Raw genomic sequence first — 13,984 nt, 5'->3', positions numbered from 1 at the left:
CCCTACTGCGTTCAGTTTGAGAATAAATCAACCAGGTTAGTTAGACACAATCTCCCTTTCCTAAAAACATGCTGACTGTCTCCCAGGATATTGTTACCATATAGGTAATTTTCCATTTTGGATCTTATTATAGTTTCCATAAGTTTACATATAATAGAAGTCAGGCTTATTGGTCTGTAGTTACCTGGTTCCGTTTTGTCTCCCTTTTTGTGGATTGGTATTACGTTTGTAAATAACTTCTTTCATTTCTTTGAGTACTATTGGGAGGATCTCATCTGGCCCAGGGGATTTGTTTATTTTAAGAGATCCTAGTCCCTTTAACACTTCTGCCTCTGTTATGCTAAAGTTATTTAAAACTGGATAGGAACAGGTTGACATGTGGGGCATGTTGTCCGTATCCTCCTTTGTAAAAACTTGTTAAAAGTAATCATTTCATATATTTGCTATTTTTTTTTCTTCGTCTATGATTTTGCCATTTGTATCTCTTAGACATTTAACCTCCTCTTTAAATGTTCTCTTACTGTTATAATACTGAAAAAAACATTTTGGAATTGGTTTGAGCCCCCTTAGCAATGTTCATTTATATCTATCTCTCTTGGCCTTTCTAACTTCCTTTTTGACTTGTGTTTGCAGTTCCAAATAGGAGGAGTGGCAAACACTGTTGCAGCAGCAAAGGTCATTCAAAATGATCTAGACAGCATTCAGAACTGGGTAGACACATGGCAAATGGCATTTAATAGAGAAAAGTGTAAGGTACTGCACACAGGCAATACATTTCTCCCCCCTTCCTTTCTATATTGGTTAATTGTATGTTCTAGTTTTTTTTTTTTGTTGTTGTTGTTTTTTAAAATCATTGAGTCCCTTGTCCCTGTGCAAACATAATGTAGAAACATATAGAGAATGTATGGGAATGGTCAATAAACATCACTGCTGTTTCTCTTAAAGCGTGTTTATTTATTTATAATACTGGACCCTGTCTTAATACTGTATTAAATTCTGAATATGAATATAGCTGAATTATTAATTGTAGATAATACTTAGACTACCAGATACATATTTAGCATTAGAAAAGCAGTGAGGTATACTGTAATGATGCTCCAGTCAGTCTGTCCGGACTGCACCTGAACCATCTTAAAAACACGAAGCTTCTAATAAGCTAATTTGTAAAAGTTAGTAAAGAATTGCGCTAATATAATGAAGCCAAATTTGAACTCCTAGCTGGAGCAACGAGAGAGGGCGAGAGGGCGGGGCAGAGAAGGAGGGGGAGACGCTGCTAGGCAACCGGCTCGTGAACATTCCACTCCGCTGAGCAGAGACCGTTAGGATTTAAAAATGCGAACGTTCCGAGCGGCGTTAGGCGCTTCGTTAAATTAACACACCGTTGCTGGCATTTTAATTTTAAAGAAAACCATATTTTAAATACTCAGTTCCAGACCATTTTCCAACAAATAAAAGGATTTACGTATTTATAATAAGTATATTTGTTATGATATTAAGACTAAACAAATGTGCTACAGTTTAGTGTATAATTTATTTATTTATTAAATGTTGTAGTATTTCTTTTTTAATATTGTATTGTTTTCACAAAATAACATCCATACATTATCAGTTCATCTGCTAGAGTAATCAAATCACAAATATTACTCGTCAGTAATTCATACACAGACACGCTGTGGTAACTTCAAGAAGTTAAAATGTAAGGCTGGATTCAAGTTTAACCAAATAAATAAGTAAATACATTAATAACGACATGAAACAAAAATACGTTTTGGTAGCTCATACGTAGGCCTATTTAAATTACAATATGCGACCTTTTTTAGAAATGGATTTATATACTACCTGACATTTAAATCTAAATTATATTTAAAACTGTTTGAGGGGCAGACTAGCATAGATGATTTCTAAAATCCATTAATATGTTAAACTATAACACCACATTAGCACTCCGAGAAATATAGAAATTGATCATTTGTAAAGAATTAGCTGTGAGATTATTTAGATAAATAATCAGAATTATGGATGCATGGATTTTTGATTAAAATACACCAACATGTACTTTTGTTTCATGTCATAATTTATTTATTAATTTCATTTTAACCCCTTGCTGGTGCCACGGCTTGTCTCTGTATCAATTCACTGATATTTGAGGTTTTGTTTAGTACACACTAGCAGGTGATCTGATAATCTTATTGATGTTATTTTGTGAAAACAATAACACGTTAATACTGTGCTACAAAAAATGACTCGCCGTGTTGTAACTTGTGCAGGTGATGTCATGGGTTGTCATGGCAGCGTCGATCATCACGGGAGGGGTTATCAGTGGTTGTCGGAGAAACGCTGGAGTTCCGCTGGCTTCCGAGGGATCCAACCCGAATATCTAAATCAATACAGTGACAACAAAGGAATGTGACATATAAACCTTATGACTACATTAATGAAGCAGTAATACACGACAGGGTGTGTGTGTTATCATGAGGTAATATCACCACGCCTTGGGTGCGTTGGGAGGCACTAGACGAAGTGGAGTTCTTCAACCGCCCAGGAAGTGGTGATATATCTCATGATAACACACAGACCCTGGAGTGTATTATTGCTATTATTAAATGGGTCTAGGAGTGTGTTGTTGTTGGTAAATAAAGACTTTAAACCTTATTTTAATAATTTTTATTTGCGTCACCTTCCACTGAGAGAAGTAGTTCCACAGTATCTAAAAATAGTTAGATTAACAATTAAACATTTGATTTTAAACCATTTTGTATAATATTTTCTTTTTCGGGGCTTCGCTAATAGTATCTTGTTTCGGCTTTGTAGATATTGAACTGGATCATTGTTTCAACGTGTATGTCTGGGTTTTATCCAGTAGATGGAGCTGCTGTTGTGATGTTTTGTTTAGCAGAATGCAGTTCACGTACCGTGTTACAAGCTGGACGGCGCTGCACAGAGCGGTACAAACTGTGCAATTAAAATCTCCGGTAGTACTACAGACAGGCCGCCGAAAGTCATCTCTGATTAACCCAACATGAACATAAATACAAACTCTGTCTGTTTCAAACAGCACTCAGTGATGGCACCAGAGAGTCTGCGAGCAGGTTTAATAATATGAATGTACCTGCACGAGTCTTGCATCACTCAGCGTCCTCTATATACTATAAAGACATTACACAAGGGGTTGCCAGCGGGTGTAGTGAATTGAGCTCTAATAACTCAGCCCTCTTTCTCATATTTCTACATGTATTTTATATAGTCCTCCTGTTTTACCGAACAGCTCAAAGAGTGGAACTTCTGGTTCGGACTGGTGCGCGGACCTAAGGATTCCCCGCATCAGGTGTACCGGTTTCTTATGGAACGTGTTTCGTAAAATGAGTTTATCCAGTAACAGACTATATAAACCACACTGAAAACAAACATGAAGAGAACATGTTGCCAAGTAGTAGTTTGTTTAACCAATTCCTCATAAAATAAAATTCTGTTTTACACACAGTATTAAAAACTAAACTAATACTTTACTTGGAGCACTCACTAGGGAACACTTCCAGTAAAAGACATACAAACCACAGTGAACAAAATGAAAACTTGCATTCATACCAGAAACAAACTGCCCATATAAATCTAAACACTTTGATGCTATAACATGATACATTATATATAGAGAATTTCACCCTAAAAACTTTGCATACTGAAGGTAGCATATCAAAAGCAAGAAGGAATATAAAAATAGGGTTACAGCTCCATGGAGGAGGAGGAAAGTCTTTGCCCCTGGATTCACAATGAATTAATGAAGGGTCCTTTAATAACACACCATATTGAGAATTGCCTGATCAGGAAACAAGCAAAGCATTCAATGCAGTAAGAGGAGAGAATCCCATTAACATGGCCATTCTGACACACACCAATATATTATATATGTAGAATTAGTCAAGCACCCACCAAAAGAGAAAAGAAAATAAACCAAAAACAGCCTTTACAAGCAAGATTTTTATTTATCAACACACACTTTTGGGCGTTTTCCAAAAATATACAACTCCAGCTACAAAGACAACCACTGAACACACACCCATTGCAGCTCCCAGAAGGGACCACACATTGAAGTGGCCTGCAAGAGAAGAAAGAAATAGTTAGTGGAATATAAAGAGATAGTTACATATTTTACTTGAACTGCAATTGTGTTCACATCATGCATATTACCGCTTCTAGGCATTAAGTGAAGGGATCCATCTCTCTTCAGCTCAATTGGGCCAGAAGACACAAATGCCTTTACTGCACCACCATCCATCCCTTCAGCACTGCGACCTACAGGAGGAATTAGGAGGAGTCCATCAAAACAAATGGACAAAAATGCATGCAAAATGTCCCCCCTCCCCCCAACAGACAGAGCTCTTACCAAGCCTCTGTTTCCCTGGAATGCACCGTCTGCTACACAGGCTGTCTGATGGCCGGTTTGAATCACATATCACAACACCGCAGTGGAAGTAAATCTGAAAGACAGCATACCTTGTCAAGTAAAACTAGCATCAATAGCTCAGGCAGGACCATCATCAAATGAGGATTAATGAATTGGAAAAAAAAAAAAAAAAAACACCACACACACCAACCACACATATTGCATCATAGCAAGTGTTTCTTGCAAATGTGCAGTTATATGTTTTCATTCCAACTCACTACAGATTTGAGCACAGTGACCATTTGCTGCTTGCAAAGCAATCCAAGCCATGCATTGTGGTACAAGATCCCCATCCCAACACTCCACTTTACCTGTCCTTTCAGTGCATCCCGGCCGCTTGTGAAGGAAAACATTTTCACTTCAAACCTCTTCAGATGGGATGGGAACAGCACTCTTGCATTGCTGGAGACTGGGTGAAAGATGGTCAAGTACTCATCTGCAGAGTTCTCACAGCTAGAAAGAGAAAGTAGGTCAGGAGCACATCAGCCACAACTCCAATTCCTAGGTTTTGTAGCAGCAATATCATATTCCAGCATCTTACCTGTCCACAACAACATCCCACTTGGGAGAGCTATTCCTGTCAGCAGAATAGGTTGCCCAGCAGTTCTCCAAAAACAATTCAGCCTGTGGATCCCTGCTGTACAGGAGCTCTACCTCAAAATACAAGGGTCTTCGCAAGTACTTCACAACAGGGTAATCCCGAGCTCCATAGAAGTCGTTGTAGGTTGAATCTGAGATGCAAGGGAGAATTTTATAGGTGGAAACACGCTACTAGAGCATCTATATTATTTCAATTGCCAAGTCCTACCCAATGCAAGCCGCATGATGACCACAAGGTCCCCCAAGCCAGGCTGGACTACAGGTGCAGGATTATTCTGGTACAAGAACTGCACTACCTTGGTGTCATTGACCAGATAGTGACAGGCAACTCTCAACCTGGAAAGAGGAGATGGGGTTAGGAGAGTTTCAGGCTTAACCACAAGGATACTCAATTTGATTGCAATCCTTACCTGTAAGATGTGAACAGCACTTCATTCTCATAAGTCAGGAGGTTGTTGTCAAACTGGAAGAGAAATCAAAGGCTCAGGTTGCAATTAACTTTTAGATTTAGTATGGAGCTGCATACCAAGTTGCAGACTAGCTAACATGGTACTCTGGATCATCCCCAGCTGTGTACCACTTTCACAATTTAATAAATCATTGGTAATGAATATTGCAATTTCATAATTGAACACTTTTGGGACCTCATGATTGTTACAGTTAGTATGATACCACAAGTCAGTCTACAGAAACTGCTAGACTAATATGGTATTGTTTTAGTAACCTCTAGGAGGGCAACACCAGTTATTTTGGATTTGTTGCAAATACACAGCTGGTGACTCTTGAGCTGCAATTGGTATTAACGCATGTATTAGTTTAGTCCCGGCCTCACCACGGGATGATCCCCAGTAAGTACGCTCCTTCCAGTTCACTGCCATTGACCCAAAAGGTCTCTAGGCAGCACATGCAATGCCATAACCAATAGTCATGTGTCACAACATCTTCGTCAACTGGACAAGTTCAATACAAAGGTGGCATCCTTCAGATGTCCACAATTCATGCGAGCAATTCAGCAGATAGAAACACAAGTCACCATGGCTCCCCAGATTGATCCAGGGGTGTTGGGGCCAACTTGTCAATATGTTGAACCTCCTCAAAATATGGTTTTAAATGTGGTCAATACTAACCCTTCTAGTTGTGCCACAGGAGTTGACATTGAAGTAGAAAACCGCATTGATAGCATCAGACTGAAGAGGCCGGCAACTCGGATCCCTTAGAGTTAGCTGACTTGGAGACAAGCTGGGGACAGATTCCACTTTCACAGCAAGAGCTGCCATAGTTCCATTGGTGAAGCAATCTGAAACATAGCATTTGGAGCCAGGTTAAGGAAACAGATTATAGCTTCAATATCACTTCATGCAGCCTTCTGCCAATCTCAAAAGCAGCTATTCTAAAGAATGCTTTGTTTGCAGGAGAGTTACCAATTATCTTTGTAGGGAAACTGCAGGACAGGGAGAAGTCAGCCACCACAACCATGGTCCCAATATCCTTCAAGGTCAAGTCAAGTCTGCTTCTGATGCCTGAAGAACTGATCACCTACAGCGACAATACATCAGGTCAGTAATGTGTTGAACCCAAAACAGCTAAACTCATTTTAAAGTTCCAGCACTTACTTCATATGTGGCATCAACTGAATTGTATGGCACAGTCATCCAGAAATTGGTAGAGTTGGCATTATACTTGTACAGGGCAAGCAGACTCCCACCAAGTTCTCTTGAGCCCACAAAAGGAATCCAGTTGCGACCCATGTTGCCATATGTTACCATGGTATAGAATGCAGCACCATCACAGTAGCCAGTTACTGTAGGTGGAACTGCAAGAGGAAGAGCAGTTGTCAGGGCAATGGACTGGATTGGTTAGAAAAAGGTAGTTGTAGACCAAATAGTCAGGCACTTACTGATGTCTTTGAGAATGGCTTCGACTACAGCAGGATGAGTAAAAGGCGTATTCTCTGGCACTATATTCAGCAAGTAGGTCAGGGGCAGAATGTAGGTTCTGGTGTCTGGAGGAGTTACCTGAAAGAAAAGCAAAGGTTTGTAGGATTAAACCCAAAGTCAGACAGCAAGCAACACGTCCACAGGAAGCAAGTGTTTTCAAAGGGCAATTGGATGGTTGAACAGGTGGGATGTTACCTTTTGCTTCACATTGGGGTCCTCAAATGGCACCTGGAGAGTGTAGGTCTTGGATCCATTGGGAAAGACATGCTCCTGGACATTATAACCTTTTAGGTTGGCTTCTGGCACAGTTAACGTCTCTGGTCCAACTATAATTCTGACTAGCTCCACATCAGGCAGGAATGTCCCCAGGGTCACATTGAACACTCTGGCTTTAGGAACAGTGTCTGAAATTAAAGCATGCAGTTAAAATGATGGATATGAAGTGGAGCACTGCAACAAATCCCTTTGATTTACTGCATGTGGACAGGTCCTACATACTATTTGTGACAACTGGTGGCCGAGGCATGAAAGGAGTGGTTATTGGATGAAGTACTGTGTACTTGGTCTTCTCAGGCCCATCTTGCCAGGTATGCTCCAGCATTGGTTCAATAGAGTAAGAGATCACATAGGTGTTGTCCAATACATGGCTCTGAAAGCACAGAAGCATCTTAGGAGGAAAGCTTTAAAATGAGAAGGATTTAGAAGATGTTGAACTTCTACATACCTTGTAATATCCACCATCAGCTCCCACAGGATTTTTACAGTGATTAGCTGGGGACCGACATCCAGTTTATAATCTCTATTATGAATTGTTGCAGGGTCAAGCTTGCGGCCATCAACTCCCATTTGAACATCAAGGGTAGTAATTTGTGGTGTCGGAACAAGAGGAGGTAGAACACGGGGAACATTCCATGTAATCATCTGTTCTGTGAAGGCGGTTCCATCTGACAGAAAGGAACACCATAGACTTGGTATAGGAAATTCATACATAAACCTAGAACAGTTCTTGAGCACCGTTGCCCTCCATAAGCTTACTCACCAGTAGGACATGTAACTGCAGTGTCCACCATCATGACCATCCATCTTTGCTTATAAAAGGTGGTTGATCTTAGCACAGCCATTGGTACAGTTTGGATCTGTTGGAGGGGAGGGGGAACTTTTACTAAAATAAAAGCAAGACTAAATCTACCTTCATAGTCTGGATATACTGTACTAGACAACAATGAAGCCTAGACTACTTACCACCTGAGGCTGGCTTTCTGTGGAGTTGTATGCAGCTCTAACCAGAATTCGAGTTGGTGTAGTGTTTATGCCATAGCCATTTGTCATGCCCTGAGCAACAGTCATGGTTGTCTTTCTATTTGCTGGGAGATGGAACACAATTTTTCAGATGCTGTTGTCAGCAGCAGTTGCCTAGCAGAAAAAAAAAAATCTCATTAGATTAGGGAGTTTGAACACAAAGCATCCCCAGTCTAAAGGATTTGTCATAACAGATGTCATGTTTAAATAAACAGGAACTAAAACTGAAAGTTGAAAGTTTAATGACACATCACTGAAACAGTTCTAGGTTCAGCGGGTATCTAAGGGAACAGAGTAAATCCTCAAATGCAACTTCGTACGAAAGCCTATGTGAAAGCATGTTATCTGGATCCGATACAGGCAGAGTTTACAGCCATTCATTTGTACTGGACCTTAATACATCAGTGTACCAAACTTTAGGACACCTAAATTGCTCCTATGCAGCAGTCATCAAAAAAGTAAATCAGGACACATTTATCATGAAGGATTTATAGCCCTGCACATATGAAACCACTACCTCAGTGGTTGAAATACAAGGCTTACACCAACAAGAAAGGGTTAATTTCTCCAATCAATTTCTATCAAAGCAATCACAGAATACATGCATGCAAAGCCAATGCCTTAAATGTCACACAATTCGTATATGGCCACCCTCTTGGGAGACAGGTTAAAGTTAAGGGGGCCGTTCGATTTTGCTTCCTCTAGATGAGACAGTAGAGTAGACTTCAATAGGCAAGACCAAGGGGACATGAATGAAGCAAATGCAAAGTCACATGATTCTACCTCTGGGTACGCAAGGGACCAATCAGGATCATCTTGAACAAAGTTTGGCTCAATAAGTGGCACCCCTCTTCTCACAGAAACCTAAAGAGAATTCACATTAGTCATGAGTGAAGCACTTCTGTAATGACAATTAAATACCCACACAACCCAACAAGTTATACTGAACAGCATTATCACATCCTGACAGCCCTTACCTCCATGTAGTTTCTTTCACACAGAATCTCCCTCTCTGCCCATGGAGAATAGCGGCATGTCATGCTCTGAACATAGGAGGAAGCTGAAGTCATAGCACTGTTTGAGAAGACACTGATTTGTACTGTCAGCTTGTAGGTCTCATCATTCTGGAAACAAAGGCTAAAGTTAGTCCCAGCATGTCACCATTAGAAACACGTTTACAAGAAATAAAATGATGACTCACTGTGTTCTGAGCAAAGCAGCTCAGCACAGAAGCAAGGAACTTGGCATTTCCCAAGAAGTCAACTGTTAAGCTATATCCACACTGTGCAGCCAGTCTTGGAGAGAGGGACACAAGCACCCCCTTATTGTCTATGGAAAAGAAATTTGGTTGGCCTTTCAAGAAACTTTACACATGATCAAGCAAGGTAGAGATATAACAAAGTGAACACCCCGACCTACCCCGTCCTACCCCGTCCAATCTACTTATTGAAATTTTTAAAACTATTAGTAGAGTTAGACGCCCATTCAGAACAGTGGGTTTAGAGTAAATGATTTTTATTTCTGCGCACTTGCAGTCAACAAATCCGAGTAAGGTTGTAGCAGCACAGGTCTATTATTTAGTGTGATCAGCAACATGCTTTTGAAGCTAACGCAAGTGTTTCATACCCTGCATTTGAAAAAAAACGACGCCTGGTTGATGCCATACAGCGCAGGAGTGCTCTGTACTTAATTCAGGTTATTACATTACGAGTCAACAGGCTTTGTACATCAAAAGCTTTCCATTCAAGAAAAATGATCACTCACCAATCACATTGATGCGAAAATACTTTCCGACAAAAGACTTATCCAACATCATCATCATAACACTCCCTTGACATTCTGTCCTCACCGAGCCTGCAGAAGACAACGATACTTGAAAACACACAACCAGCAAATAAACAGGAAGCTAAAAAGGACAGCTCTGCTGAAGCGACCGTTATCGTACCTAGAGGGGGGTTCTGCATCCAAACTTCAGTGACTAACACTGCTAACAGCAATGTTATTCTGCATTGGAAACAAAAACACGCAAGTGAGAAACATACAATAACAAAATGAACGTTTCTAAAGTAGAGAAAAGATCAACAATTACCCAAATCTAAGACAACACGGCATCATTAAATCCAAGGCAGCCCCGACCGTGAACTTCTTTCACCGTTAAGAAACAATAATAAAAACAAAACCGTCAGTAGCTGAGTTTGATGTTCCTTAGTGCGCAATGGGTTTATAAAGAGGTTCAGGTGCTAATGGGAGCTGATTAGCTGCAATTGATGCGCGCACCTCTTTCATATTAGTCCTCTGATTGTCAGTCAGTACGTTAATTAAAATAAATAATAATAATAATAATAATAATAATAATAATAATAATAATAATAATAATAATAATAATAATAATAACCCATTTAGAAGATTGTACTTTGAATTTAAGTTTGGCAGAAGTACGTGCGGATCAAACTGGACTGTCACCGACAAGGATCATCAGCGATCATCTGAACTAACTGGTTGAATAGACAGCACATGTCTGAGGGGGGTGTGTTCTGTACAGCTGTACATTTGATTAAAGTTTGTTGCGGAGTTTTAAACGTTTCCATGGCAACTGCTGTAGGATGACGTTGCCCGGAGCCGCGGACACGAGATCAGATTGGATCGCATTGCCTGAAAATTCGATGTTTGATTGACGTGGTCAGTTGGCCAATAGAAAATGAGTTGGAAACGTCATCAGCCAACGCATTGCCAAACGAGAGCGCGCTTTTGAGAGCAAGTCGAGTTGCGAATGAGAGGACAGGTAAGTTAGCAGTAGTATCGATAAAAAAATAAAAAAAACAACGACTTGACCTAACAATGCTTGTACATATCTTGCTACGCTAGCCGCCCCCCAGATAAGTTGAAGTAGTATCGTTAGCTAACTTATGTTAGCAGCTAGCTAGTGTTATCTAGCCAGCTAGCAAGCACCACCGGTACCTAGCTAATGTAGTCAACTGGGTAACGTTAGCTAACGTTACATTGAATAATATCCCAAATAACGAGCATGATTAGTAGCATCAGTGTTGCTGTTCCTTTTTATCCAGGCGAGTTTGTTCGTTAAAGTTAGATAACGTCACCCCGTTTATTACATTTACAGTTTAGTCATTTAGCAGACGATCTTATCCAGAGCGACTTACAGTGCAAAACACTACATTTATATTAGAGAGAGAGAGAGAGAGAGAGAGAGAGAGAGAGAGATAAAGTTGCATACTTTGCATACCGTATCTCTGATTTGCAATGTTTCCATGGTTCGCCCCTGCCGCTGCCGTGTGTCTGGTTAAAACGATTTCAGTTTTTTTTCTGCTGTTTGGTAATTCAGTCATGAGGCAGCTGTAGCAGAGTGGCGCAGCGGAAGCGTGCTGGGCCCATAACCCAGAGATCGATGCATCGAAACCATCCTCTGCTAGCTTGTTTTTCTTCTGTTAGCAATGTAGATTTTCTAAAATATTAACTGAAGGCAAGACTTTGTGTTATTACATTTCAGTTTAGTGTGTGTATTTCGTAAATGTTAAAGTGTAGAAACGGCAGGTACGCATCTTATCTGCCTCTACCCATAGAGGACGCATACATTTCTTTTTTTTTTTTTTAAATCTGAACACAAGGTGTGTTTATGTAATCTGATACGTTACATCTAGACTTAACTGTTAAGTTGTGCTTCTCGGAAGACATACGCTGGACGGCGCACTGCAGTTTTCAGTCTGGGGAATATTACAGATTAGGAGACTGCTTTAAAATACACATGTAGGGCGGGCGTCTCTGTTACAAAGAATTGTCACACTTTGTATTTATCTCCATAATGCGTTGAGAATAAATACGCAGATGCGTTAAAACTATTTGGAGAATACGGGCATCGATCCCGCTACTTCTCGCATGCTAAGCGAGCGCTCTACCATTTGAGCTAATTCCCCTTGAATTGTACCAGCGATTCTCATAGGCTACATCGCAGCTTGCAAAAATGCCAAAACTTGCTGTGTTAAGCACCACTTTTGATATTGATTTTTGTTTTGCCGTGTTATCACACTGCTGCTAAGGGCCGGTCCTTTTTAATGTTAGCGTTTATGTGTAATTCAGAGGATGGCGTAGAGGGCTCTCTCTCGCTCTTTGCGCTGCTTTTTTCTTATCCTAAATCCTTTTCTTTAGTCTTTCCTTCCCTCCGTGGCGTCCTGCCCGGTAGCGTCCGCGATCTCTTCCGGGTGGATGCTGATCCCAGTTCAGCCTCATTTAGTATTTCCAGCCAATCACACAATGCAGCGCTCGTCTCGTCAATTATTAGGGCATGGCCAGCGCTGCTCCACGTATGTTATTGGCTGCCCCTCCTGTCTATCTCTCTCTTTTTCTACTTTAACCCAGCACTATTTCCGCTCCCTTGTCTGTGTTTGTTTTTTGTTCGTTTCTTTCACTGCAGGCCATTTCTCTGCTCGGCGCTCTCAAGATAGTATCTGCTATTTTCCTACCTGCTCAGTCTGCGCCGTTCAAAGCGCAGCGTCATTCTCCGCTTGCTCTGCGTTTTCATCAGAAAGACTGTTCCGACGTCACCGCTGCACTGCAACTCTTTCACACCGGCGCCTCACAGACCATGGTTACCACGGCAACGCCTCATCGAGTGACTCCTGGGAGTGGTAAGTTGCCATGGCGACCAGGCAGCTTTAACAGGCAATGCGAGCCTGTGCCTCACTACTGCAATCTTCTGGCTCCTGCTGCTGCGCTTTTGCAACATGAGAGCTTCAACTCGCCGAATTGTGAAATCTAAATACTGCAGGCTCCTCTTCTAGACCTACGTTAACTTACTTATATCATCACTAACTGTTCTAGAGCAAATGTTTTATCCATAGACAAGGATTTTAATCGCATTAACAAAATATATGCTACCCTGCTTCACTGGACAATAGTTTCAATTCCAATCGCAACCTCTAGATGGCAGCATAACACCACAAACTACATAATTGAAGCTGATTTGCTATCGCTGCGAATCTCGCACACTCTAAACTTTCTATCAATTCCTGCAGTTCGTTGTCATTCCAAGGGATTCTCAGTCCCCTCCTGCCTCAACCTCTTTTGCTTCATATATTAACTTGAATTTTTGAAATCCAAACCCCTCCCGTTTAGGATCTGGTCATGAAGCCATGCTTATCAGCTTTCTGAGATGTTAAGAATCCACCGTCACATTAATTTTCCAGCTTCCCTGCATCAGGTCATTCCTGCAACCTTTTTGTTCCCGGATTTGCACTTCCTCATTTGCCCCCAACTTCATCAAGGCACTTAATACAACTTTCAAAGTCCATTTCATTCAATTTGAGCTTCCAGGCACATACGGAAACTATGTCCTACGATTATCAACATTTACACCGCAATAGACAATACACTCTTAGACTGCTCCTGATCAAATCAATAGGTTTTGCAACAGCCTCCGAGCAACGCATTCTCATCCTCTCAGGTTCTGCAAGGGCCTCAGATCTACGCATTCTTCATCTCTGACCAAAGGCAGCCCCATCTCCAACATCATCTAAAAACGCCTTAACTCTCAAATACCAATTTCCACTGCATTCAGCAGCTCTCTGCTCTCTACAGCAAGCCACTGCACACTACTGACAGCATTCCATCGTTTACTCCCTCAGATCTCTGCCCGTTCAGCAGATCTTGCCTCTACTGTTAATATCCCCTCATTACAACAAATCTCGGCACTCTC

General features: G+C 41.0%; 1 protein-coding gene across 2 annotated transcripts in view; it reads right to left on the bottom strand.

Annotated features, from left to right (window-relative positions):
- The window catches only part of LOC117965234 (zona pellucida sperm-binding protein 2-like), a 127,847-nt gene extending 117,370 nt beyond the window's left edge, over positions 1 to 10,477 (bottom strand). Inside the window, exons 1-22 of one of the 2 annotated variants that reach the window (XM_059007622.1) lie at positions 10,367 to 10,477; positions 10,223 to 10,281; positions 10,042 to 10,131; positions 9,479 to 9,606; positions 9,255 to 9,401; positions 9,061 to 9,141; positions 8,221 to 8,391; positions 8,018 to 8,114; positions 7,703 to 7,922; positions 7,477 to 7,627; positions 7,174 to 7,382; positions 6,939 to 7,056; positions 6,655 to 6,854; positions 6,463 to 6,577; positions 6,169 to 6,338; positions 5,452 to 5,504; positions 5,250 to 5,377; positions 4,983 to 5,172; positions 4,753 to 4,894; positions 4,382 to 4,475; positions 4,186 to 4,290; positions 3,961 to 4,093 (exon numbers count right to left, since the gene is read on the bottom strand). In XM_059007622.1, coding sequence (XP_058863605.1) covers positions 3,984 to 4,093; positions 4,186 to 4,290; positions 4,382 to 4,475; positions 4,753 to 4,894; positions 4,983 to 5,172; positions 5,250 to 5,377; positions 5,452 to 5,504; positions 6,169 to 6,338; positions 6,463 to 6,577; positions 6,655 to 6,854; positions 6,939 to 7,056; positions 7,174 to 7,382; positions 7,477 to 7,579 — 1,737 coding nt within the window. In that variant the 5' untranslated portion in view covers positions 7,580 to 7,627; positions 7,703 to 7,922; positions 8,018 to 8,114; ... (5 more) ...; positions 10,223 to 10,281; positions 10,367 to 10,477 and the 3' untranslated portion in view covers positions 3,961 to 3,983. Of the gene's footprint in view, positions 1 to 3,960; positions 4,094 to 4,185; positions 4,291 to 4,381; positions 4,476 to 4,752; positions 4,895 to 4,982; positions 5,173 to 5,249; positions 5,378 to 5,451; positions 5,505 to 6,168; positions 6,339 to 6,462; positions 6,578 to 6,654; positions 6,855 to 6,938; positions 7,057 to 7,173; positions 7,383 to 7,476; positions 7,628 to 7,702; positions 7,923 to 8,017; positions 8,115 to 8,220; positions 8,392 to 9,060; positions 9,142 to 9,254; positions 9,402 to 9,478; positions 9,607 to 10,041; positions 10,132 to 10,222; positions 10,282 to 10,366 lie in introns of those variants that run through there. The other variant, XM_059007623.1, reaches the window with a different exon arrangement.
- Between the last annotated feature and the right edge of the window lie 3,507 nt (positions 10,478 to 13,984).

Source organism: Acipenser ruthenus, chromosome 35 (assembly GCF_902713425.1).
Source record: "Acipenser ruthenus chromosome 35, fAciRut3.2 maternal haplotype, whole genome shotgun sequence".
NCBI classification, from domain to species: Eukaryota; Metazoa; Chordata; class Actinopteri; order Acipenseriformes; family Acipenseridae; genus Acipenser; species Acipenser ruthenus.
The sequence above is the reverse complement of the archived record's forward strand: the minus strand, read 5'-3'. Positions and strand labels throughout refer to the sequence as shown.